The 23,035-nt window shown below is 39.8% G+C and overlaps 1 protein-coding gene across 4 annotated transcripts in view; it reads left to right on the top strand.

Moving 5' to 3' along the window:
* Positions 1–23,035, top strand: part of LOC306865213 (neuropilin-1a-like) — a 66,402-nt gene that overhangs the window by 17,205 nt on the left and 26,162 nt on the right. For all 4 annotated transcript variants that reach the window (XM_079409684.1, XM_079409683.1, XM_079409682.1 and 1 more), the window contains exons 3-6: positions 855–1,036; positions 13,075–13,302; positions 16,598–16,753; positions 20,545–20,711. In XM_079409684.1, the coding sequence (XP_079265810.1) occupies positions 855–1,036; positions 13,075–13,302; positions 16,598–16,753; positions 20,545–20,711 (733 nt within the window). The remainder of the gene's footprint in view (positions 1–854; positions 1,037–13,074; positions 13,303–16,597; positions 16,754–20,544; positions 20,712–23,035) is intronic.

Raw genomic sequence — 23,035 nt, 5'->3', positions numbered from 1 at the left:
GCACGTGCTGCCGTTTGTGCAACAGTCTTCCAAACTGTCGCCAACTCAATTATGTGGCGGCACAAGCCAATAGCTTTAGGGTTGAAATTCTATTTTGAAGAGAACTGGAGCATGCATGTGTTTGTGTTTGTGTGTGTGTGTGTGTGTGTGTGTGTGTATGTGTGTGTGTGTTAGTATGGCTAGTAAGGTTTACAGTGTGTCCCCTTGGCACTTAAGATGTGTTTGTGCTTACCTCTTTGTATTTATCATTTTACCAGGGCAAATCACACACAAAGCTGGCTACTAATTCCCAGTGAAATTATTGTTATACTGTTATGTTATATTGACTGAATCAATATAATAATAAAAAAAAAATTATAAAAAATAATTTTATATATATATATATATATATATATATATATATATTTTTTTTTTTTTTTTTTTTTTTATTGCGTTTAACTGAAACAAATTCCTTGAAACAGTATATATAATTAATCAAAATAGTTGTTATTTTCCTCACAAACTGCATAAAATGCCACACAGGAACAGTCTAGGAACACTACCTAAATATAAGATTTAATGATTGTTTTGAACCAGTTTATTGTGCATGTGTTTGTTTGTAGCTAAGATGTTGATATTTGTGTGATTGACAAAATTATAAAAATTTTATCACGTGCAGACATTCACTACCTAGTCACTGTTTTCAAAAAATCATTTTTTTAAGCAAAAATATTTACAATATTTAAAATGCAAGTAATAATATTCAGAACCTTTTCATTGAAACAAACTGAATGAACCAACTTTCTAAAAACTGTACAAAGTGCACAGTGTTAATGTTTATTTGAACTGATCATTGTGTTTCTCTCTCTGTGCAGATATGACTATGTGGAAGTGAGAGATGGAGTGGATGAGAGTGGCCAGCTGGTCGGGAAGTATTGTGGGAAGATTGCTCCCTCTCCTGTGGTGTCCTCTGGGAACCAGCTCTTCATCAAGTTTGTGTCTGACTACGAGACTCATGGCGCTGGCTTCTCCATCCGCTACGAGATCTTCAAAACGGGTGAGTAGAAAAAAAACGAAGTGATAGGTGAATATAAGCTACAACAGCCCCATCGTGGATTTTAGAGCCATAACTATCGTTTTATAATAAGAAGGATACATGCAATGTAGGGATTTACTGTAAGAGAGCACAACAACCATATAAGGAGAGATGTAAGCGAGGGAGAGCACTTTCTGTTTTCTTTTTGTCAGTCCCGGTGGGAGAGCTGCTGGAGGAGAAAAGATCAGTTGATAACGTGGACTTGTAGACCTTCAGGGTCTCTCGTTCTGGCATTGTCTGGCCTACAGAGACACACACAGATACACACTGAGGGACCGTTGGTCTTATCTGGAGATGTCACGGCAATAAGCAGAAATTTCCTGTTGTTCAGATCTGTTTCCTGTGTTTGAGGTAGGGCTAGAGACTCAGAGAAAGTGAGAGAGAAAGCGTGTTTGCATAACCTCGGACAGGTGCAGCACACAAATACTGACCCTGGGCTATCCCGAGTGTGACCTCATGGTGAGATGGATGATCCAGGGGGGGGTTATTTTAATCTTTATTGTCCGTTTGTGTGTAGTTATTCCCATAGAAAAGAAAAATCACAAATTCCTAGACATCAATGAGATTATAAAGTGACAGACTTTTATAGAAATGTCAATAATATCACAAACTGTGTTAAAAAGCATGATAAATACAGTAAAAACAGTAATAATGTGAAGTATTGTTACATTTTAAAATAGCTGTTTTCTTTGTGAATATCTGTTAAACTGTAATGTATTTCTGTGATCAAAGCAATCTTCAGTGTCACATGATCTTCAGAAATCATTCTAATATGCTGATTTGCTGCTCAAGAAACATTTCTGATTGTTATCAATGCTGAACACAGTTCAACATAATTTTCAGGATTCTTTGATGCGTAGAAAGAAAACATTTCCAATTGTTGATTAATTTTATGCATCACTGCTGAATAAAGTATAAAAAACGGACCCCAAACCTTTGAATGTTAGTGTATATGATAAATTATATTTCTTAATTTATTCATGTGAAGAGTTTTTGCCATTTTTTTTTTTAAAAATCTTTTTTTATCATGTTATCGTGTTTTTATTGTGTTAGTTGTGCTGTATTTTTTTAGTTATTTTTTTACCTAATCAAAATAACCCAACTGCAGTTTCATTGAGATTAATTGGAATGCACGATGAAAGAACATGATTTTTGAAAATTGTTAAAAACAGAGTTATCTGTTTTTGCAAATGAACTCTTCATATATTAACATATATTAACATATTTTAATTGATATTTTTATTATTTATTATACTTTCAGGAGAAAAATCCGAGACAAAGTTGATATTTCACAGAACGCAGTTGAGAACTCCTGAGTTATAAAAGAGCAGCCCTGGAGCAATAGATGTTCCTCTGGGTTCCCATCCCCCCTGTTGCACCTCCACACACTTTGGCTCATCAATAACATCAATAAGTCTCCCACAGTATTCCATTATCTCAGTGCTGGTTTTCTTAAACTCATCTTCTTGATGTGTCTGATTGGAAATAAGGTTCCTCTGGAGAGAGCAAAGACGTCTGAAACATATCGACTCTGTGCAGTCAAGGGGTCGAGCAGACGCTCTCGGCCAGAATGGGCGCCCCCGCGCTGGGTGTGTTCCTCCAGAAAACCCTCTTAGTTTATCAGCATGGGTGGGCCACGGGATCCCATGTAAACAAAAAATACTGTTGTTTGCAGTCCAGGACATGGGAATTTGCTGTGACTACACAAACTCTGGAGAGCGTACGTCAGCCTTATCAATTAAAGACAGAGAAGGACAGTGAGAAAGCAAAGGGAAGAATGTGAAAAGCAATAGGAAGAGTGACGGATGGTGAATAAAGAAAGGGAAACTGATTTGAAAGCCTTGTCAACACAGTCTGATCAGTGTGTTTATGACATACAAGTAAAAGTAATGATTACACACAGGTGTTGAAACAGGTGTGCAGCTATTCAAATGTGGGATGATTATAAGAATGTAACACCGCTTAAAATGAGATTATACTCATTTCAAGCTGCTGCTGCTACATTTGGAGAGGTAAGCTGTGGATTAGAGCAGGTTTCACACACATCCACAGCGTGTGGGCTGAATCGCTAGAAGCAGCAGTACAGCAGAATGTCTAATTAAAGGTACACAGTGTATTTTGTGAGTTTTATAGAACTCTCAGATGGCTAGACTGATTTCAGAACAGGCATCTTCAACTTTAGCTGCTTATATATGCTTTTAGAGCAATTAGCAACGAGAGATGCAATGCAATGTGTTACAGTGATTTTACTCTGTTCTGTCCTTAAGAACACCACTTAACTGTGGTTAAATCACTTTAACATGCATATTGAGTGGCTTAGTGCTTTTATATAATGCCAGCAACAGCAGATAGATAGATAGATAGATAGATAGATAGATAGATAGATAGATAGATAGATAGATAGACAGACAGACAGACAGACAGACAGACAGACAGACAGACAGACAGACAGACAGACAGACAGATAGATAGATAGATAGATAGATAGATAGATAGATAGATAGATAGATAGATAGATAGATAGATAGATAGATAGATAGATAGATAGATAGATAGATAGATAGATAGATATTTTTGGTTACAGTAATGCAAAACAAAGACGGATGGAGTAGCAGAGTAGCAAAATGCTCCCAAGCTTTAATATGTAATATTTCTTCTTTTGGAATGCATATAAAGAATAATAGACAAGTAAAGAGGAGGGGTAGAGAGTAGAGAGCTAATGTGAAGACTACAAGAGAAAGAGAGAATAAACAGAGAACACAAAAGTAGAGAAGAATCTATTCAGGAAAAAAGTGTGAAGGTGACAAAGAAAGTGAGGGAGAGAAGATGAGGTGAAGAGAGGGCGAGAAAGCCTGGGAGCTACACACACACACACACAGCAGGAAAGATAAGAGATGAGAATCTCTCCACCACAGCTATCTATGAATGCAATCAAGCCTGACCCTAGCCCTAACCCACACTGGACAGCATGGATATCTAACGAAGAGCTGTCCTCAGGGGGCTTTCAGACCGCTATGGTTTCACAGACACCATGTTCTTTCTCTCAGAGTTCCCTTACACCATCCTTAACAAGGGGCTTTTAGATGATTTTTAGAAACTTGTGTATCCCATCTGTAAAGAAGGGGAGTCTGTAGTTATCATGTCATCCTGCCTTGCCATGGCTTCCCAAAAATGGCCTTTCTTAGGGTTGAAGGAGACATGCGTTTTTAGTTAACAGCTCTGCAATTTTCAGAGCCACATCAAGTGAGAAGCGAAGCTGATGTTTTGCAAGTGGGGTGGAAGGCGTGGGGGATAGAAGGATGGAGAAGTAATTTATCCTTGCTCAGAGTCAGTGTAGAAGGAGGGGACTGTGGAAGCCTGTTTCCACCTCTGAGTAAAAAACAAAAGGTAACTGTGAGAATAAATAAGAAATTACAGGTGAGAGATAATGTTGCATTTACCTTGTGAAAACGGGTTTCCATATGAGATGCACCACTAATAGAAAGATGAACAGCTTATGGCAGCTGTAGGAATGAAAATCAAACTGTATGTTACTGTTGCAGATTTTATTGATCTTTTGAAACAGATTTAGGTCTTTCTCTTTTCAGGTAAACAGGAGCTCTTCTTGTGCATCCAACCCAGGTTCATTGAGAAAACATGCTAATGCAAAATGATATTACATTGGTTCTTGCATTTCTCGCATCACTTTCAGAGTGGCTTTAATAGTCTAAGACTTTTTAGTTTTATATGAAATAGATTAGTGTGAATCTGGCAAAGTTCACATCAGCTCAGAAATCAAATACTTGCATTTGAAATTAATATATACATTAACATAAGATAAAAACATTTTCTGAAGCAACCATGCCACGTGTTTCACGGGACTTACACAAGTACTCCATATTTCAAGTGCAATGCTGTACCGGGTGCGCTACAGAGCAAGTTTTCTACATCAGAAAAGTCATATACACTGCCCTCCAAAAGTTTGGAAACACCCCTGTCAAGTGTGGTTTTGGACGATACCAGCATAAATCCTTATTATATTTTGGTGCAAATACATTAAAGTAACGACATTATCATTGAAGACCAGCAATAAAACATAATAATGGCAATATATACATGTCAAAGTCAGACATGCCCCTTTGCCAGCTGTGACGCCTGGTTACTTGTTTAAACTTGGCCCAGGTTTTTAAAAGATTTTTGGGTCAGCACACCTTAATACTGTAGCTTCAACAATTGATTGCCAATTCAAAGTCAATGTTTGAATAAACTGACAGCTCGGATGCCCAGATTATGTGAGCTTGGGCTCGAGTGGTCTCCGCCTGAGGAGCCATCTCGTATTAGGCTGGATGAGTGGATTCTCCTGGGGCGCCAGCAGGCCCTCCGCCAACGCTCTTCCCCCTTCTTTCCAGAAGTCCACGAAGAGCTCACTAAATTGTGGCGCGCCCCCTACTCGTGTCGCATCAGATCTTCTGCTTCCTCCGCCCTCACCTCCGTTTACGGCGCCGAAGAGAAGGGATACGAGCACCTGCCCCCTCTGGATGAGTCCGTGGCCACGCATCTCTGCCCGCCCTCGGCCATCGGATGGAAGGCGAGGGCAAACCATCCGTCCAAGCCGTGCAGAGCTACATCTGCACTCGCTGGACGCGCCTACTCGGCGGCTGGACAAGCGTTAGTATTGGAACATCATCTGTGGCTCACGCTGACGGAGATGAAGGAGGCTGATAAGGTCCCCTTCCTCAATGCTCCAGTTTCAGCCAACAGCCTGTTCGGGCCGGCTGTGGAGGGCTTTGCAGAGCGATTTACGGAGGCTCAGAAGTCGTCTCAGGCGATGCGGCACTTCCTCCCGAAACGCTCCAGCTCGTCTGCTGCTGCTGGTCGCCCCAAGTCTGCGCCAACTCAGCAGCCCGCCAAGACAGCTCCAGCCACTCCTGAACCTCAGCCCCCGAAGGACCTAGCTTGATGTTCTTTAGGGCGTTTAGAATGGATTCGACGCGTGCCGGAGACAGCTGTGCCTGCATCGTGATTGAATCCCATACAACCCCCAAGTACGATGTCCTCTGAGCAGGAGAGAGAACGCTTTTCTTGGCGTTGAGTCTCAACCCCAGAGATTTGAGATGAGCTAGGACGACATCTCGATGTCGAAGCGCAAACTCTTGTGACTGTGCCAGAATCAGCCAGTCGTCTATGTAATTTAAAATGCGGATGCCCTGGAGTCGCAGAGGAGCCAGTGCTGCATCCATGCATTTTGTGTACGTGCGGGGTGACAAAACTAGGCCGAATAGAAGAACCCGATACTGGTAAGCTTCGCCCCCGAAAGCGAACCTCAGGAACGTCCTGTGTTGTGGCAATATTTCTACGTGAAAATATGCGTCCTTGAGATCGATTGTCACGAACCAATCCCCCGATTGGAGCTGAGACACAATCATCTTGATTGTCAACATTTTGAACTTGTAAGTTCTGAGGTAGCGGTTCAACCCGCGAAGATCTAAAATTGGACGCAACCCCCGATCTTTCTTAGGAACCAGAAAATACCGGCTGTAATAGCCTGACTCTCTGTCTGGCAGGGGAACATGTTCTATGGCCCCTTTGTCCAGCAGAGCTTGCAATTCCTGTGTCAACAAATACACTCGTTCCGGTTTCACGGAAGTGGAGACCACGCCGTTGAAACGCGGAGGCCGATATGCAAACTGAATCCTGTAGCCTTTCTCTAAAGTCCTTTCTACCCACGGAGAGATATTTGGCAGTAGCTTTCACGCTGCCAGCTTCTCTGAAAGGGGCACTAGTTTTGACACTTCGCTTTGATGGGGGGGATGTTAGATGTGCGGTGTCCTGAAACGTGGCAGGAAGCAACCGAACACGTAACATTTCGCTGGAGACGAAAACACCAGTGGCGACGGAGATTGAACAACGGCCTCCTGAGGGTGCCAGGAAGGAGTCTTTATTCTCTGTTGGAACTTTTCGCGCAAGGCTCAGGACTTTTTCTTGGAGGAGATGATGCTCCTCAGTTCCGGTCTCTTTGAGGCGGACTGTGAAGCGCAGCGAGCCGCACCCCATTCTCTACGAGGGGGTGCTCGGCTCGCCACACTCTCTTTTTGTGCTTCACGCCTAAAAGGAACCAGATCTGGTCGGGACCGGGTGGCCGACGGTCCCTACTCTTGAGCACGGCGGGGAAGAAACCTCACAAACGCCTCCTCCTAGCGTTTTGCCTCCCGGAACCTAGTGGCGATGATGTTAACGGCGTTGCCAAATAGGCCAGAAGGCGAACTTCTTTAATGATGATGAGCTCCCAGGAGAGAGATAGCCCGCGAGCGTCTCTTCAATCTGGGGCATCATCATATAGCCTCGTGCCTTTGCATCAACGATAGTCGAGTAGATCGACATCGATGGCACAAAAACACGGGACGAATACGGTTTGTTCCATGAATGGGTTACCTCGTCATGGAGATCACCGAAGAAGGGGAGAGACCGTCGCTGAGGCCCCTCCCCCCGGCCACCCGACAGATATCTGTCGTCTAACTTTGAGCATTTGGGGGTCTCTTGCTCCTGCGGCCAGTCTAGATGTAATCGATCGACTGGCTGAGTAACCACCTCGAGTAACTCCTCATAAGCTTTTTCATCATAAGAGGAGCTTGTCATTTTAATAAATATTTCATGAAATTTATTAAAAATTGTTGCTGCTCCAATTAAGCTCAGTGTGCTCTCCTTAAGCTCTTCCACATTAACCATCTATGTAAATACTTCATAAACAGACTTTAAATATTAACTGATGGTTATCACTTTAAGTTAATTTTTATAAAATGTCTAATAACTTATTTTAACAGCTTTAAGATGATAAAAATTGAGACATAACTGTAGTTTATGCCCAAAGATGAAAGAGGCATGTTGTCCATCAGAAACCTGTCATATATGTCCAGGAAAAAAGCAACTAAAGGCTGGAATACACTACATGACTATTAAAATCTGAACAAATTTTTAAAAGGAAAACTGGCCATCACACACTAAATGACTGAGGATCACACACTAGCAGACTTTAAATCCCTTCCGATCACAACAAACTCACACAGAAATGTGCGCTTTGTTTCTGTGTTCATCCCATTGAATGCAATGTTTTATTGGTGTGTTTTATTTAATTTTTGAATGTGTTATTTAGCTGAACATGGACTAGTCTTGATGTTGCAGTGTGCTTAAATGACATTTCACTATGAATATATAACTGATCAAACTGAATGCCCTATTGCTTGATTTTAGTGTTTTGTGTATTTTTTTTGTTTTTTTATTTTGATTGACTTCAAATAAAACATTTTTCAATTATTCTTTAAAAAGCTTTTTTAAAATAAACACAAATTTTTAATAAAACATGATGTGAGCTTAATGGGAGCAGGGATGTGCTTAATGGGTACACAAATGTACCCATTAAGCACAGCCAGACTTTTTGCATTTAATTATGTATATCTTAATTGAAATTCTTTTGTCTTTTAAAATTAAATATTGTGTGAGATTGTGAGAGATTAATATTTTATTTTAACAACTTTTTGTACCGAAACCAAAATCTTGTGCACTAAAAATGTCTCAATGTCGATTTTGGTGAGCTTAATAGGTACGTTTACCCCTATATAGGTATGCTTTTGGAGTGAAATGTAGATAGAGGCACATTTTTCCAATGAACCCATGTGTGTACTGAAATAGCTCTAGTCATGCCGAAAGTCTGCATCATCATCACTAACTCATGTCTAGCTAGGCCATTCATCATTGAGATGTTATCTGAACGTCTTTACGATGGCACCTGTGTCAACACAGTAGGGCAAGGATTGCGTGATGAAGGCAGCTTGTTCATTGTGTCCAGTTTAGTTGTCTTTTACAAGTTTAGTTGCTTTTTACAGGCCAGTGGCATAGGTCACATCTGGCACGGCAAGCATGTCATTCTACAAGCCCGTCTTCTAAATAAACCCCCCTACATTAACACTCAGAGTTAATGAAACCCAAGGCAGAAACTGTCTTTCTGTGCATTGCCCGTTCTCATTCTCAGGGGGAACCATCAGCCGTGCTGGCTAAATGATGTATCAGCAACTTTAGATTGTAAGTGTGCGTGTTTGTGTGTTCAGGGTAACCCCACAGCTGTTAGATTAGCTCCAGATTAATGTTTGTTGGAAAGTGTGGCCAAATTTTGCTTCTCAAACTCTCATCGCACCCATTAACCTGTCTTAGCGTAGCCACAGGGGCCAACGGCAAGGAAAGGTGTGTGTATGCGTGTGTCCAGATTAATTATTCTCTCTGCAGATATATGGAATATAAACAACAGTGATTAGCTCACTAGACCCAGAACACCTCCAGCCATTTAATTTCTGCTTCAGTGTTACACAAACTTTGTCGTATGCCAAGGGATCTAGTAATATAGATCTCTAAGTGTTACCATAGCTGTGTCAGCTCATGTTTTCAATACTGTGTGCAGTGTAGCTCACAAACTACAAAAAATATTAGCATTTACAAGATTGGATACAAATACGAGTGTTTTAGTTTAATTTAATACTATTATAGTATTTATTTAAATTAATTAAAAATAATATTTAAATAATGTCTTATGTGCTTTTGACATTTTTAATAGTGTTAATATTATTTTAAATATTTTTTCTTTAGATTTTTAGTTTGAGTCATTTTAGTACCTAAGTAGTTTAGTACCTAAACTTATTTTATTTCGGTTAGTTTCAAGGCATATATACTGTATATAGAATTCCAACTTTATTTAAATGAACAGAAACTGTAGTGTATAGCAGTTTTAATTTACAAAAACAACACTGATTCAGATATAATGTCTAAAACAGAGGGATACAGCTTAAGTAATGTCTGGTTTTGATTATGTCAGAACTAAAGATAAAAGGTTAATTTCTAAATGACGGCAATGTTTAGACATGTTGTATTGTTAGATATACATCACTGAGGTCTCTGGGTCCCCAAACGTAACAACAGTAAAGTTAAATCTCAACAGAACATGAGGATTAAATCTATGACACTTTGCTGGGTTTGTTTGCACTAAGGGGAGACCTGCAAGCAATCTTTTTAACAAGCATTGCCTCTGGCCTGTTAAATAAATAGCATATTCCACAGAGGCGAAGCCTTCAGCCACTTGACTGCATTGAAAAGATAAGCCCTGTGCATATACGTTAGTGCGGAAAAGCAAAATAAATCGTACAAAAGCTAGCCGTTAATGTCAGAATTAGCGCTTAGCTGCTATGAATCAAGCCTGTGTTTTTTCAATACCACTTCACTACTCTCTCATAAATTCTGGTGTTTAAGTGTAAATTTAGTTCAGAGCGACTTGAAAGTATTTGTGGCTGTGAGCTGGAAGAAACCGAGAGAGAAAGCTGGATGGCTCTTTATTTGTTTGGCTTGAGTTTACAGGCTTGAAGCTCCCTCCCGTTTCTCATCTCAGTTTGCCCCAGACTTTCTCTTGTAAAGTTTTTTTCCCAACTACTTGCAAATAACTGCAGAAACAAAGCAAGAGACATGGGAATGTGTGGAGGTTTTAAGCATTTGTGGTTAGCGTCAATAGCGACATGTCTCTGAATCCATATGAGACGCACATAATCACAAACGCACACACATATACACAAAGAATCCCACCACAATCTGTAAACAGCAGTGAAGCTTTACAAAGCCAGTCACAGTCAAGAGCCGTGAAGCTACACAGTTAATGGACCAACAATTCTCTATTTTATTTCACCCTCTATATTCAAGTCATCCACAGAGAGGCACTAAAACTACATAAGTGTGCCAATAACACGTTGTAAACAATACTTAATGTATTCTTGCATTAGTATTCAGTGGAACGACCTTCAAATTTCAGATAGCTAGCTCGCTAGCTACTGTTTTGACAGTTTAGCAAACTTTAACTCGAACAGATTTTTCCAGATTGTTGCTCCACCTAAACTTAAATAACTAAAAAGAAAACTGAGCAGTAATATCCACTATTGTGTCCCTTTGTGGCAATGCTGTCGATGCAACATCGAAATGGATTCTGACATATTTCGGAATTCAATGCATTTGCTTTCATGGTCTTGCTTCGAGTATGTTATGGTTTGTTTTGCTAAAAAGATAATGTTATAGCATAAATAAATAGAGTGAGAATTGGTGAAGAGGAAATGTGCTCTTATCTTGCGAAAGGAAAATACAATTCCTTCTTGCCCGTGGAACAGCCACAGAATTGTTTCCTCTGTCAGAAGATTATCTTAAGAATAGTCTACAGAAGTGAGTGTGTCTATCTGCTGTTGCTGGAACTTATGCAACTGTTAAAAACTAAAGATGAAAGTTGAAAGTTTTTGGCTCCATCATCAAATAGTTCCTTTGAATTTCTTTATGAGTCTGCTAAGCCTAGTAACTTTTATTTCAACTTGGAAAGTTTCAGAGACATTGATTGCTGACCATTCAACTGGCAGCTTTCAACCCTAAACCCCAAAGTGTTTGTGCAATTACCCTGTCCTGTCCGTGTGACACCTCCTCATGTGTAATTGCTGACACCCTAGGTTTCAGTAGATTAGAATTGAAGCCTGTAGAGTTTGGGAAGGTCACATTCACTGACTGCAACAACTTGTTTTTTTTCTTATTTATGATAGAAAATGTAATATAAAATGTCTGGAATTGTAAAGCTCTGTGAAAGGACTAAAAGTGTGGAATTTATGTCCTGCTGTTCAAAAACCAACCAATAGTGCACTAAATGTCAACTCACTTTAGCTTCAAATTCCTGTGCTGGTCATTTAGTTTAGAGCACAGGAAAAATGGGAAAGAAATAAAAAAGAAAGATAAAAAGAAGCAGTTAACAGGTTTTTTTTAGTAGAGTTTTTGATGACATTAAATTATGCACCCAAGTTTCCAAAATAACAGAAAATGCTCTTCAACATCCCTTAAAGCTGCGGAAAATTTCTTTTTTTTTCAACCATTCTTCCATCCTTTGGAGAGCTGTTTGTTAGACTGTCCTTTTATAATATTTAAAAAGGAGTAGTTCACCTAAAAATAAAATTCTGATATTATTTATGTTCCATTTTGTCAAACCCCATTTAACTTTCTTTCTTTCATAGAACAAAAAAGTGAGAGGTTTTCAATGAGCAATGAGTTCAGTTTTGATCTGTGGCTTCAGAAGATTATTTAGAACAGAAGGTGTACAGACCACTTTAATGATGCACCCTGGTCCCCATCCAATTTTTGCGCAAGAAAGCAGTTTGACAATTCTTCAAGACTTGCCCTTTTGTCTTCCGCTTTAAGAAGTAAGTTATATGGGTTTGGTTTTTAGCCACAGTGACATAATTATTTGTCATCTCTGTTCTGGTTCATGATCTTTAAACTTTTGTACCCGCAGTAATAACCACGAGATTCCACACTACATTAGGTGCAGTGCTAACGTAATGTTGACATTTCAGTGTTGATGATCCAGAGGTGATCCTATATGCATCACTCTGTTACAAGCGAGTATTTACTCTTAGAGCTCTGAGCCTATTCATCACACAACAGCTTTAGCTGAGCGACCGTCGTGTAAGTGCAAAGTAGTGATATATGTGTGAACTTCAACAACACACTGCATCAACAAACTAGTCCACCAGGGAGTTCTGGGTAAATGTTTTGACTTGCTGATATAAAAGTGTGCGTGTGCATTTCTAAAGGGTGGAGGAAGGGAGTTTTATAAAGCATGATGAGCATATTTTGCTATTTCTTAATTGTGTTGTTTTAAGCACCAACCATACAGCAGAGAGTGCATATGAAACATTTAATAAGTACAGGCTCATATGCGCTTTTACTTTCTTTTTGGTCTCCTTTCGTCTTCATCATTAGCCCACACACCCAAGAAATCAGGCAGCAGCCATATCCCGAGCAGGGTGGGCCTCCACCACGGCCCATAAAGCATGCAATCATCGAGCAAAACAACACAGACCACCATGTTCTTTCTTCAATGTTTTTTTTTTCCCCTACTCCATCTGCCTCAGTGAACAAACAAAAAATCCTAACTTTTTCCTTCCTCTCGGTGTCCACCTCAGGTCCAGAATGTTCCAGGAACTTCACCTCCAGCGGCGGAGTCATCAAGTCGCCGGGTTTTCCAGAGAAGTACCCCAACAACCTGGATTGCACGTTCATGATCTTTGCTCCCAAGATGTCGGAGATCGTTCTGGAGTTCGAGAGCTTTGAGCTGGAGCCAGACACGCAGCCACCCACTGGAGTGTTCTGCCGCTACGACCGCCTGGAGATTTGGGACGGCTTCCCTGGAGGTGAGTCATTGGAGAGATCTGTTGCTCCAAACAGGAAAATATGAATGTTTGAAACAAAAGATCATTTAGTGGATAATGTTTGCACATTGTTTCTCAAATACTCACACTTCAAAGGACCAGCAACAATAAACTTCAATCTACACAATCATGACATGACATCAAATAACTGTATGTATTATAAATGTATGTATACTAGATCTTTACAATGTAAAATAGAGTTTACATTTTCTGAAGAAAACGTGAGTTTCCTATGCAAACCACACCAACACAATGTACTAGGTGATTGGGAGGGGATTTTTCTACGCTGTCAAAAATGTTTTCAAAAATTGTACCTTTAGGGATACAACAGCTTGTCACGGCAGGACCCTTGAAGGGTCAACTTTGTGACTCATCTACCTTTAAAATGTGCATATTAGGACCTTAGAGTAGTAATATGTACCCTTAAGGTACTGCTTATGAACCTTAAATAAAGTACAATGTCATTCCTTTGAGCATACTGCCACAGTAACAGGCACCGGTTTATTTCAATATTGTAAATCTGATCATATAGAAAAGTAATAGCAAACCTTTCCTTAACAAGATGCATACATTGCAATATAACACAGTTCAATACTTAAGAAGGCAGTCTGGAAAATGAAACTAAACAGTGGTCAGAGCAAAAGTAATTGGGAGGGTCTCATATTTGGCTTTCTGGAAACGGCCTTTAACAGATAAGCCAGATGCTATGACTAAATAACAATGCCGTATGATTGATCTCTAGGGCAGAACAGACGCCTGACCTCAATCCATTTGCTGTGTTTCACAAGCAAAACTAACCTCTCCTAGCCATGGCCAAGTGTCGATAAGGTATTTGGACTCGCACACATACTCTTACATCCACAAATGTGATGTATAAGAGTATTTGAGAACATGTTAGTAAGAGCTCTTTATCCCGTTAATAGCTGTTCTCTCTGGACATTAGACTGGTTTGTCTCGGACAGTTCGGGGTGAGGGACTCTGGAATGTAGACTGTTGTCATAACACCAGAAATATTTTGTTCTCCAAGATAATTACAGTTTTTATTTGTGCGTGTGTATTTGAACTGCATATACACACCCAGAAGCCCAACAGGAAGATTTTAGCTCAAAGCGGGAAGGAAGTCTGCGAGGACCAGAGGTCTTATTCAGCTTCATTATCGACTTTTTTCTGTCTTGACGGAAGAGAGAAGCCGTGAACAAATGACACCTTTGATCTGAGACCGAGCCTTTTGAGCTTCCTCATCAGTTAAAATTTTTATAATTAGTTTCAGCATTCGTCCGAGGATACGTTGTGAATCTATTGTCGCAATTATGATGAAAGGAAATCTGCTTACATATTTTTGTTTTTGAAAGTCTTTGGTGGGCAGGTCCGGACAGAATTTGCAATCATCGAAATTTGTGGAATTTTCTGGAAGGATTTTGAAGGAAATCAGCAGAAAGTCCTATGCTGTTTGTTTATTTGAGGTTTCGTTAATTTTTGTTTCGTGTTCCACGGCAACAGTATGCAGCTTTGGAACAAGTTAATTATGATTAAGGCTGACAGAATTTTCATTTCTGGGTGAACTATTTCTTTAAAAAGTGCTGAGAATGCTGCACTCTTATTGGTGTCTTAAGCAAGCTCTAGAAGTGAGGGGTGTGTACAACTTTGTGCATGATGCTATCCTACAGTTTCGATACTAAACCTACAGAGCCTTTTGTGAATCCAAAATCCATGTAGGCCTGAGGAAAGTAGAACTTTGGGATAAAGGTTGCATACTTTATTTTAGACCCAACAGCCTCTCTTGAAAAATCTACAATAAAAAAGGTGTCCCACAAGTGCACGGCGACAGAGAAAGAGCCAATAGGGAGGTTGAAGACAAGACTTTAAAGGGAAGGCCCTGGTGCCTTAGGGCCTCTGTGTAACTCGTCTCTACGGTTCAGACACTAGCTGCATTACCTGTGGAGCCACACCAATCAATAAGTCCATTAGTGTGGAAAGGCTGCGATGCATGAGACAGAAGCCTCTATGACTTCGAGCCCTCAGCCCACCCCTCCATCACCCACTGGCCGCCACTTTGAGGCAGTCACAGCCTGGCAGAGGTTTATAAAGCCCCCTCCTCCTCCACCAGAACAGACATGCTGGATGGGTTCATGGAGAGGCTCTTTAAAATTTCATAGCTCTGTTGAGTCATGCAGATAATCCGGATGGTTCACCACACCCAGAGCTGTCTCAACACACAAGCGCACACATTTATGCACACTTGGATGCACCTGTTTCTATGAATTCTTATGAAGATTAAGATTCGTGTAAACCCATAGATCTGTTTTATATAATCACACACACACACAAAGCTGGCAGATCTGTTTAATCTCTTGAACTGTAATGGGCATCTTCTCAAAGAGCCAATCACAGTTTCTTCTTAAGCCAATATTTCAGTAATTTGTGGTAAATTTTAACATAATCCCAGATCTTTAATATTTTGTATGGTTCTTATTTTGCATTGGGTCAGTAAGTAGTCCTTTTCCTCAGGTTTTGAGATTTCATGTATATTTGTAAACCTTGTATTAATCTTGCTATTTGCATTTTTACGAGGTTAATTTTTTTATTTGTATTTTTTTTGACTGTGTGCAAAAACTGCACAAAAATGTGTAATTTCAGTGTAATTTAAGTTTCCGCGGCTGTACAAAGCTCATGCATAATTAATAAGGCAAGCACTGGGGCCATTTATAATTGGTTGTCTGTTGCCAAAAAACTTGCCTTTACATTCTAGCACCGCAATCTACCATGGTACAAGTTTGCTTAAACCAAAGTTTAAAAGTGGCCTTAACCTGGAAAGACTTGTGCATATAGTATGAAAAGTTATTTTTCAATACAGCTTCAAAGCATTTATTCTATCATCTGAATGTACTGCATACCTCTTAATTTACAGCCTTAGTTGTGTTCGGTTCCTTCCTTCTTGTCCCCTCCAACTCCTACTCGTTTTTTCTTTTAAAGTGGCTTCTGGGAAGTCACATTAAAGTGGCCCTGGAACGAACAATAAGTGCAGGAATTTATGGTCGCCACTGAAAACAAACCCAAGGTCATAGACGCATACAAAACAGACACTGCCCTTTTCATTTCCATCAACAACAAGGTGTAGAGAGAATGTTTTGTCAAGTCAATGCAGTTATACAAGGTCAACCAATCACTCTGTCCTTGACGTTCATACACTACAGCTGTGATAGAATGGCTTGAATAGTAGATTATTAAACCCATCTAATCAAGCCTCTCTTTCCTCTATCTTTGTCTCTTTCCACAGTTGGTCCATACATTGGCAGATACTGTGGACAAAATACTCCAGGACGTATCATATCCTACACTGGAATCTTGGCTTTGACAATCAACACAGACAGTGCTATTGCAAAAGAGGGATTCTCAGCTAATTTTACTGTGCTGGAAAGGACAGTCCCGGACGGTAAGTCAATACTGCAATGTTTAAAGTATGAAATAATTCATGAAATGCATACTAAATTGTATCCAGTCATATCAGCATCCTAGAAGAGGTTGTTTATTGTGCATAACATGGATCACCATGTTAAGATCACACAACCAGTAATGTTGTGCGATTAAATATTTCAGCATGCCAATCTTGTGTTCAATAAACACAAACTTTACATAAACTTGTCTTGCGAAAAAATGTCAAATTGTTATACTGCGAACCATTGAACTTGCACAATAAACACAATTGGTGCTCCATAAGTGATAGAGGCCTGTTCTATGAGATTTGGAATTTCTATCAGTTTTAGAAGATGAATGAAGGCAGGCAAAACAAAATTACTTCAAAAACCTCTAGAAATTACTAAAATATAATAATAACTATTAAAAAACGTCAAGCTTTAGTTAGTATAAGCTGAAAAAAAAACACAACTAAATTTGTGAACTATGATATCTTTGATATCTATGATCTCTATGAAAATATAGGTTAAAGGGCATTATGAGAACTTTATTTTGAGAATGTTTTTAGCCAAAGTTATTGAAACACACCCTGTTGATTGGGGTATAAACCCATATACAGATGTGTACCCACATTCACATGCAAATACCACATGATATGACATGGGAAGTTATTAAATCACCACGTCCCGCTCAGCTGTGTTTCTCTTTCATTAAGTGATTGTATTAAGAGTCATGACCCATCTGCCCTGCTTTATGGGGATTGGTTTACTCTTTTTTTCCAAACCAGCTCACCCAGAGGGTTCACCTCTTCACCCCAATTTAAGAGATGCTCCAACTAAACATTTAATTTCAGAACACACCACCAACCCTCACCTGCAATCACGCTATGCATTCAAATCTATCCTTAGACACTTTCTTACTCCTCCTTTATCTGTCTTTCTCACCTATGTCACCTACCCTTGAGAACATACCTGTTCAACATGACAAGTAGTGGTGCTTGTGATTCAACACAAATGTCCAGTATAATTGCAGCTCATACCAGTTTAAGGTCGATACATATTGTATATATCATAAAGTGCATATTGCCATTAATGTTGTGAACTGGTGTACCATGTTATATTTCAGCTTGAGCTCTTAGAATACATCAAGGTGTGTACTACATCTCTGCCATCCCAGCTCATGCTCAAGAATACATTCAGTGTGTTCTCAGCAGGGGCTTTGCCGAACAGTCGCAGTCTATCAATTATTTATTGGCTCCATAAATTTACATTCTGTGGCAGCTTCTCTCGCAGTTCGACATGTTTACCAGTATATTGTGCTTTGCAGGAAGGAAGGAGATCGCCATTGGCAATAAGTCTTTATGCGAAGGATTTTGTCAGTGAACCATCATAGATTTATGGTCTCTGCCGAGTCAGACCGAACAGTGACGGATGCCAGATGTAATCAGACGAGAGATCTGGTTGTTTTCAGTCATTGTTCTAAAGAATGAAAGGGTGGAAAGTGGATAGATGGCTTGAAGAGATAGAGAGATAAAACAGAACAAAAGAGAATGAGTAATGTTAAGATTAAGTTGAGCTGAGGTTTCAAGGGTAAAAGAGAGAAATCCATGAGAAGCACATAAGACTCAATAATCACTTTTGATTTTGAGTTTAATGTTAGCACGAGTTGCTAAGCTAATTAAGTGATTTTTTTTTAATGCGCACAAAAAATACTTTTACAAATTTCTACAATATGTTGATATTTTGAAAACATCTATTGTTACTAGTGTTGTTTTTGCAGCCTGTTTTAATTTTAGTTTTAGTCTAGTCTTTGTGTGAAGCTGTCATTTTAGTTTTATTAGTTTTAGTCACGTTCACACTCTTTTTAGTCTAGTCTAGTTTTAGTCGACGAAAACTGATGACATTTAGTCTAGTTTTAGTCAGAATTATCCATGACTATTTTCGTCTAGTTTTAGTCGACGAAAACTGATGACATTTAGTCTAGTTTTAGTCAATGAAAATTGTATTTTAGTCTCTTTTTAGTAATACAATTCTATTTAACCCAGTCAATATAGTATAAGTACCTAGTAGCATAGACGAAACCAAAATTTTCTTTTAGCCAAACCCATTTCAAACAAGGTTATTATATTATTGTTACCTTATAGACTCAAGAATACATCCATTCCAGACACGGAAGATGCTCTGATTTGAATTTACAACATTTATTTTACCAACCAAACATGTTAGAAGTACACACACATCTCCCAAAGACGAACCCCGGCTGGCCGGCCATCGGTCCCTTTCTCTGTGTCAGACTTAACTTTGTTGTCGTCTTCTAAATAATGCCGCGAGTGGGGCTTGAGGAAGTGACGTCGTCTGCGTCTGCGCAGTGCGACCTGAAGTGAGACACCGGAAACAGAAATACTGCAAAATAATAATAATAACACGACTAAACGAGACATGTTTTCGTTTATTTTCGTTTGAAAATGAAGAGACATTTTAGCATAGTTTTTATTTTCTAAACCACATTTAGTCTCGATTTTATTCGTCAACAATATTGCATTATATATTTAGTTATCGTCATCGTCACATGACCAGCATTTACATTGCATCTCGTCTCGTTTTCGTCACGTGATAAAGGTTTGTTGACGACGATATTTAGTCATAATTTTCGTTGATGAAAGCAACACTAATTGTTACTCTGGTATATTTTTGTAAGAATATTGGATAAAATAGTATTGATACTCTTCCATCCTGAAATAAATGTACAGTTATATAGACAATTAAACTCTCTGATTATTTTTCAAAATGCATTCTGTGATTGGTTACTTTACAAAGAATAAATGCAATGCTGCCTTACAATTTGTACAAAAATAAGTTTCTTAGACAGTAGCAAACATTTGGCAGATCACTAGGTTTTCAGAATTGCGCGTATGGCTCAGTGTGAATAAACAAATAAAACTACTGTCTATCTAACACACATGCTTTATCCATCTGCTACGTGTGTTTAGGCCTGGATGTTTGGGCTGTGTTGTTTGTTTATGTGTCTATCTGACCCGTTGAACCTTTCGCTGTTATATTAGGGAATACGAGCTCACCCTGTTTCAACATGCATTTTCTTACATTTAAAACTGTGTTTGTTTGGAGTGTGTGACCTGTTGTAAATAAATTAGCATGTCTCCCACCTCAGCCTCAACATTTCCCCATCCTTCACTGTCTTGAGTCCTAAATTCTGTGCCGAAGCGTCTGGAAAAAGACCCTTGTGGGTCAAAGCATGAACTTTGCTCGTCTCAGACACACAGCTAGCATGCCTCGAGACGACTGCCCCATAATGTCACAAAACAATCAGCAATGCCCTTATCCTGGGTGGCATGGCATGAGGAGTGATGTACAACCTGCTTTCCTTTCATCTGAAAACACAGTCATGCTAGAGGCATCTCTGACTTTACATTCCTCCAAATGCTGATGCTAGGGAAATGGACTTCCCGTGTGCCATTTAACTGTGCACCTTCAGAAGGCACTTCTTTTATGAACCTCAAGACTTCTCTCGCTGCATGGACTTAAGAGCTTAAACTGAATGTTTTATGAATAAAGGTTTGCGTCTTAATGTGGTACACTTTCCACAGTGCTTCCATTAAACTGTGGGAAAGAAAAGTGCAGATGTTTTATTCTGGTGCTAAGAGATGGAAACCTATGGTACTTTGCCTCAGAGTGGCCCATTCCCGAGAGGAAGGCCTTAGTTTGGGTCGTGATCTGATGTATTCTTTATTTAGCTCATGAAATGACATTTTAATGACTCCCCTGCCCCATTTTTTCTCTGTGCTTTCCTCAGACTTTGACTGCATCGAGCCTTTGGGTATGGAAACTGGGGAAATCCATTCCGACCAAATTATGGCCTCATCCCAGTACAACCCCAGCTGGTCTCCAGAACGATCTAGACTCACCAACCCTGAGAACGGTTGGACCCCTGCGGAGGACTCAAACAAAGAATGGATCCAGGTACTGTACGATTTACAAGCGTATACTGAAGATAGCAGTCTATTATGAATGAGCAATGGAGGGATTTGTCCTTGGCAGAGAATAGAAACTTCTGTGATATTTTTGAAGAATAGAGAAGTTGAGTCTACAGACGAAAAGTTTGAAACCCCCCTTACACATTTTTATGGTCTTTGAGTTAGAAACTTTCTCTAGCTGAGTTCGACTTCAACTTCGATCAGCATGCTTTTGCCACTGGCACTTTTTTGAAGACCAGCAGCAACATCTGTTGAATTTTGCCCTTTGGTTGAAAGCCATGGAATGTTAAAACCCAAATGAACTGGTTCGCTCTGGCCCCAGTGAGTCGTCCTGGCCAACAGATGTTTGTAACCTTAACAAAGACTGTCTATGAGATGCATCTGGGTGTATCTAACATGATCTTAATGTCCGAGAGACAATAAGAAACCTGAAACTTATTCTAAGGAATGTGGCCACACACAAGGACAGTGGCATGGACAACAGATTATTTGCGTGTGTCTATTTCAGTCGCATGAATCTGTGAAAAACTCTTGGCAGGAGTCATTGTGTTGATTACACAAACATCGCAGCACCTCTGCAGGCCTTTTCTTGCACTTAGAGGCTTTTCTGTGACCCAAACCTCAAGGGTACCCTCAAAACTCAGACTTGTTTTATAATCTTTGCCTGACTGGGCCAGTTTGGGCCAGAGAGACTCCTCAGGAGGCCAATAACAGACGTGACCCAAAGCCAAGTATTTGCTAGGGGAGGTCTGTTAAGCATATTTTCCTTATTGCTGTCAAAATATTGTCTGTGTTCTAAACCAGAAACTAATTGAATTAGAGGAAGGTGCCTCAACTTAGCAGAGAAGAGGAACCACAATGTTTAATTCTTCCTTTCGATGTAAAAGCGAGATGTACGCATTTCCTGAGGAACTGGAGACAAGTTCTCCCCCATTGGCTACAAATTCTGACCCACGATTTAGGAAGAAATTCCACAAGTAGAGCCCTGAAGATACAATATAGAGTCTGATTGAGTTGACGATTGTAACTGTTGCCGATTTCTCCAGTGCTTTTGATCATAGTAATTCAAAGTTCTCCTTTGTTTAGATGGACTCATTATGCTTATAGATTACCAGTCTCTGTCAATATGGTATTGATCGGGACTGTTGTACAGAGCACAATGAACTATCCTAACACTCTTCCAGGATGTTCTTTGAGAAGCAGTCAATAATTAGCCTCTTCTCATTTTACAGGCTATCACTTTAAGTCAAGGATTCTCATGTTCATAAGATGACAGTATATTTATCAGTGTTTGACATGCGGTTTTGACATGCCGTTGTGCTTTTATCTCATATCCAACTAATGAGAAGTTTTCAGAAAAAGAAACATTCCACTTATGTGACTTAAATGAGTCTAAAAGATCAGAGAAAATTTATCTTCTAGCACCCAAACCAATCGGTTCCACATCATTTCACAGTTGCCACTTCATATTTTATTCAGGATAATTAAGTAGAGTTTGCAACTGTTCACCCTCTTGGCTTGCTGAACTTGTTTAGTCATTTCAGATATTAATGAAACCCTAAATGACTCGCCTCCCACAGTGCATTATCGAGCTGAAGAGAGCCCAATTTTGCAGCCGCCTGGAATTCTCTAAAGGGTATTGATTAGAGGAAGGGTACTCTTTTTGGTGGAAGAAATTTCAGCAAATCAAACATATTCTGTTTCAGCCCCCATGTACCGTGCCCCTGTAAATCCCTTTCCGCCAATCAGATGTCAAAGTTGAACCCCGCACATCTGTTTCCAAGGGAACAAAGGCGGAACCCTGCCGAGGATGAATGATTTATAATTTGGAGACATCCTGCGCTCATTCTCTCTCTCGTGCCGGGCACTTGTGGAGGAGTTTAATTATAACAAGCGTTATTAAAAGAGTGGAATTCTTCATTTCGCTTCCATTAAGCAACATGACCCACCACAACAGTATTTCTCCATCTAATGGCGCAGTCCACTTGGCACGCACAACTCGCTCCTGTGTCCTCCAACGCATATTATCAGTTCATTATTTATTACATTTACACTCTCGAATGTAATTTACAGCCGACATTTATATTATTCATAGAGGCCCGGTACTTCCTTGTTAAAAATCCCCATTTCTTGCAGGTTTTTTTTCTACCCAGAAGGTGTCAAAAAGACAGCGTTTGTCATGCATCTTAATGCGGCTTCAAATTAGATTCAGGGTCTAATGCTCCCAGCTTGCCACTCCTGATAATTAGTCGAGGGTCAGGAGATCTTGAGCTAAGCCAGTGAGCTACAGAGGCTTGTCCGTTTACAAGG

This window comes from Barbus barbus, assembly GCF_936440315.1.
Source record: "Barbus barbus genome assembly, chromosome: 46".
Lineage (NCBI taxonomy): Eukaryota > Metazoa > Chordata > Actinopteri > Cypriniformes > Cyprinidae > Barbus > Barbus barbus.
Note: the sequence above shows the minus strand (reverse complement) of the source record. Positions and strands in the feature narration are given on the sequence as shown.